We start from the raw sequence: 5,356 nt of genomic DNA, 5'->3' as shown, positions 1-5,356 counted from the left end.
GAAAAATTGATAATAGGAGTAAATTAAAAAGTTGTTTAAAATTGCATGCTCTATCTGAATCATTTAAGAAACTAATTTGGTTTAGTATCGCTTTACGTTAGAAACATTTTCCCGTTCTACATCTAATCATGTTGCTCATCTGGATTAATTTCCTTTCCAAAGTTGTGTTGCTATGCCAAATTCATGATTTGACATAAACTACTGTAGACTAGACCAGTGGTTCTCAACCAAAGTGACCTCAAGGCCCGGTAAATTTTAGCTAGACATGTCCGGGGCCCAATAGTTTATATATATATATATATATATATATATATATATATATATATATATATATATATATAGTGAGCAGCAGGGGTGGGCTGATCAGCAAGGCAAATAGGGACGAGGGACCAGCAAGTAGGGGGGCCCACAAATGGTATCTCCACGGATCTTGGTGCATTCCTGAAGCTGGAGTTTTCAGTTGCCCTATCAGTAACTAAGCAAATAAGTGTGGGTTTAGTGGGGGCCCTGGCAGGGGTCTGTCGCTGTGAGGGCCATGGAGTGTGGGATCTGTCCCTGGAGGTTGGGTGCCCTATCTCTGGCCCTTAATGTTGGGGGTCCTGGCTCTGGAGGATGAGGGGCCTGTTGGGGGCAGGAAGGCTACCATGTTCATTTGCATACAATTTAATACTTTTTGGTCAGTGTGAGACAGTGTTCCTGGGGCCTTGATTGGTCTCAGTCTGCACCTGGTTTGTAGTGGGGTAAGAGTGTGCAGTGGGGGCATGACAGGTCAGGGCCCACCAGCAGGGCTATCACGGCCCGGTACTGGGCCACGGCCCGGCTGTTGAGAAACCAGGGACTAGACCATATTACAGTTTTGTTAATGAATAAATCTAGTTGTTAGTTTAACCCTTTAAGGACACAGCTTTCAGTTTTCTCAATTGTTTTATGACGGAAAAATTCCGTCATATATCCTTAAGAGGTTAAAATACTTTTGTTTACATTCTCCAAACAAAAATTATTATTTTGTTATTCACCTAACCTGTCTGTAGTTCTTGAGCGCTGGTTAATTACCCTGGTTATGTTCTTATTTAGTTTCATTTAGTCAAATCAACTTTAGTCCCCTAAGGTTCTATGCTGTAGCAGTTACTCCATTTCAAGAACATATCTCCTCCTATTTCATATGAGGCTTCTGATCTTTAAGATGACTATGAATGGCTTTTTTTTTCACTATGACGTTCTCTGGTGTTGTCAAACCATAGCGAAAAACATAGCAATAGACAATGTCACATTTACAAAACACATAAAATCCCTACTTTAGGATTTGAAGCTGCTGCCTCTTGTGAGATAAATACAATTGTCTTTTCATTTTAGGGGTTCTGAGCATGACAATTTAAGATCAGGATCTACCAACAGGTGGTCAAAGAAAAGAGGTAGGTGGGCTCCTGAATGGGCATCATAAGAAAGAGTCCCATTACCTGCATCCCATGTCAGTTACATGTTGATATCGGGCCTCAGATCAAATACATGGCCCTGCACCCCATTCATTTTATGCTCATATCAGACTCAGTCAGCTAAGTATCCTATTTTTTTACATACATTTTACTAGACAACCAGTTGGAATATCAGACTGTCTGGTTAAACACTGACCATCTGGCCACCATACTTGCATATTCTAACCCAGTCTTAATCTGCCTTGGAGCAAGTCCTGATTTGAATATTTTAAATTTATTTAGTTTGGTTGTGTACTTTGTTCTAGAATGGTTCAGCACTAATTACTCACTGTGGGGGTTTCCTTCCTCCTTAGTGCCCTGGATAGTGCCATCTGGCAAAAGCTGTAGGTAATACCCAAATCTACTGAGCAAACGAGTGATGATTCCTTTCAACTGAGGTTCTGGAAAAGCAGTAGTGAAGACAAAGTGAGCAAATTACATTGCCTATTACATATTTAGTCCCCGACACACACTCATATACTACCCCTCCCCTCCAGTGTTCTGTCTTTTTCTCCTTCTCTTTGCCCATGACCTCTTTTCTCTAATCTCTCTGTCCCTTGAGAGAAAATGTTCAATCTATTATAAAGACAGCAAATTGTGTGTGCAGGATAGCATAAATGGGATGAAGATACAGTGATAGAGCTGTGTTTATGACAGTGAATAAATAGCAGAGGGAGGCAGGTAACAGAGTTGAATAGGTGCGGGTGCTTGAATAGGAATATTACAAAAGAGGCTGCAGAGTTGGCTACAGATGAATGTGTTTGGAGGTTTATGGAACACACACACACAAAAAAAAAGGAATAGCTGCAATGTAGGGTGAAGATGCAGTGACAAAGCTATGTGTGTGAGACAGGACAGGAATAGCATAATCATGTATAGGACACAAAGTACCATAAAAGCCCTTAGTGTTAGTGAATGGTGAAAACAGGCATAAAAGAAACGAAGAACAGGTTTGCAAAGCTATGTATGGGACATCATAACATGCAGGGCACAGCATAAAGCAGGGTGGAGATGCAGTGACAGAACACAGTGTGGTGTTATATGAATAGCAATATTAAAAGCATTGCTGTAACTGAGTTTAAATAAACATGACTGTATTATGTTCTACATCTCTTATCTTCTGACTCTACCAAGAAACCCCAACTGTCCCACCTTGCTTAACCTCCTCCTCCCCCTAACCCCCCACCCACCCTTTCTCACCCAACCCCCTCTCACCAGGATCCTTGTCCAGTGTCTTCCTCTGGCTTCCACACAGTCTGACTTTGGACACCAGAAAGAGGAGCTGCTTCTGGCAAAGTGACTTGGTCCCTCGGGGACAGACCTTTCTCTGTGGAGGTGCAGGGCGAGGTCCAACTGCATCCCTCACCTCCCGCTTTTGTCGGATTAAAGAGCTAGCAAGGGCAGCCATCCCCCTGTCTTATTTAACCTCCTCTCAAATCTAATGTTCCCCAAAATCACACATGACCACCTTTCAGAGAAGAGATTGAGCCTTCAACTATTTCTCCAGCTTTCTTCTGTCTATACACTCCTCCTTTCTGTCTCTTCCCTCTCCCTCTTTTATGCCAATTTCCCTTGCTCCACTATTCTGGCTCCTATCTTTCCCTCTCTATTTCAATTCACTCTTCTTTCTTACAATTCTTCATCATCTTATGTTCCTCCTTTTCGCATGTCCTTTCTTAGTTCTTTTCATTCACATGCACTATGCTCTATTACCTATCTTTTCTCTCTGTGTTTATCTTTCTGCTTCTACGGCAGTCTGGACTCCTCTCACCCTCGTGTCTGACTTGTACCTTATTCTATGCTGTGTTCCACCCTCTGTCACTTTCCACTCTCTCCTCCCCCTTTCAATTTGCCTCATTCCCTCTTTATTTTCCTATACTCTCTCTTCACACTGTCTGCTCCCCCCTCCTGTTAAACTGACAGAAGATGAATGTAACTATTTAGGTGTTAGAAGGTAAATTTGTCTAGTAAAGCAGTACACAGTAACCTTGTATATACAGCCTTTAATGCAAATTATTTGTTACAGAGAAACACTACAACTGCAAATGATTAGAGCCCACCCTCTACTTTTTATGTTACTAACACCCAACTCTGTTATTCCTTTATAGGCTTCAAACTGTTCAGTAGCTGCATTTCTATTTGTCATCTACCACCTCTGCTATTCTAGTGATCCCCCCAACCACATTGCTTTACCACTGCATCTTTAACTGCAATTCTATAGGGACCTGTGCTGCTATAGATCACCACTTTTGTATTTGGCATGCCACAGCTTATTAAACAGCACAATTAATTAAAAAAATTAGAATATCAGTACCAAACACGCTTATAATAAACATATTAGCAATAAACCTTATCAATAAACTATTCCTATAGTGACTTCACACACCTTACACACACAGCAGTAGGTCAGGCATTCAAGTAGTGAGAAGTCTCTCCCCCCCCCCCCGTCCTATATGCCCATATAAAAGCACACTGGAGACTGAAGTTGGTAACTTGATCTTCAGCTGGTATAATGTGATTTCTCCCTAGGCTGACTGCTGCCAGACCTTTACTTACACACACAAATGTACCCACACATACCTCTCTGTGCCTACTTGTGCCAACAACTTATCTTCTTTTCTTGCAATGAGCCACCATACACACAAAGCTTTACCACTGCACATAGTCTCTCATTGCTACTCCCATATACACAATGCACCTTTTTTTTTTCTTTTTCATTGACACATTTATTAAAAGTGCTTTTTCTGGGACGGGACACAAGCCAGTTTGGCACAGTATAGCTGCGTACAAGGACAGCAGGGGAAAGTCAAGCTAGTGCCAAAAGATGCTTTGCCAACTCCTTCCTGTGCAGAGCAGTCCTTGGGTCAGAGTAAGGTGAGGATGGATTAATCTAAACTGTGTGTCGGCTCTTAAGACATGGGGAGAGGATTATACTGTCTGATGGGAGATATAGATCGAGTAGAGAGAGAGAGAGAAATGGTATGTATGGGAAAGGGGGGTTATGTTTTTCAATAATTGAACATACTCTCACACTGTTCTATTTTATACTTTATTGCTTACCATAACATCCATATAATTAGCAACTGTTAGAATAAGCATTGGTCTATACAATGAACCTACTGTTCTGATACATATAGCATTAACATATTATTACATGCATAAACTCAAGCGATCTACATTAAAGTCTGACCGTTATATGCAGACGTGTGCATGTATATATAAACATGAACCATACAAAGTTGCTGCTTTACAGAACAGTATGAAACGATTGCAGTGTCCTTGTCAGAGAGGTAGGTGACAGAAAATGGAGAAAGTCTGGTATGGGTAAAAAACACAGAGCGTTAAGGAACAAAACCCACATTTATATATATATATATATATATATATATATATATATATATTTTTTTTTATATATATATATATATATATATATATATATATATATATATATATATATATATATATATATATATATATATATATATATATATAAATATAAAGGTGTCCTTTTTTGTTCTCCCTGCATTTTTAGATGTTCATCCCTTCATCTCATATCTCTATGTCAGCCAGCTGCAGATCTACCGATATAGAAATAATATATACACACAGAGCAGCCAGCATCTGAGCTAATCAGAAAATTGATCAGAATTAAAGACTGGGGAGAGGGAGGGGCAAAATGTTCTTGACGTGAGGAGAATTTAGCGTTTCCCAAAGCTGTGCTGGCAGAAAAAGGGTTAAGATAACGACTAAATTATTTTGTGAAAAAAATGGGTTAACGGAGCCGTGTTAAGTAGGACTTTGGCAGGACTCTGAAAGGCTAATTTCTGTTTAACCCTGTTCCTTTTAGAATATCACTTACTTATTGTATGTTTCACTGCACCAGC

The 5,356-nt window shown here is 40.1% G+C and overlaps 1 protein-coding gene across 1 annotated transcript in view; it reads right to left on the bottom strand.

The window, feature by feature from the left end:
* FGF11 (fibroblast growth factor 11) overlaps window positions 1–4,875 on the bottom strand; it is a 119,291-nt gene extending 114,416 nt beyond the window's left edge. The window contains exons 1-2 of the mRNA XM_053718403.1: window positions 2,688–4,875; window positions 1,763–1,873 (exon numbers count right to left, since the gene is read on the bottom strand). Coding sequence (XP_053574378.1) covers window positions 1,763–1,873; window positions 2,688–2,880 — 304 coding nt within the window. The 5' untranslated portion in view covers window positions 2,881–4,875. The remainder of the gene's footprint in view (window positions 1–1,762; window positions 1,874–2,687) is intronic.
* Window positions 4,876–5,356: the final 481 nt, after the last annotated feature.

The sequence above is a fragment of the Bombina bombina genome, chromosome 6 (assembly GCF_027579735.1).
Source record: "Bombina bombina isolate aBomBom1 chromosome 6, aBomBom1.pri, whole genome shotgun sequence".
Classification (NCBI taxonomy): Eukaryota; Metazoa; Chordata; class Amphibia; order Anura; family Bombinatoridae; genus Bombina; species Bombina bombina.
Note: the sequence above shows the minus strand (reverse complement) of the source record. Positions and strands in the feature narration are given on the sequence as shown.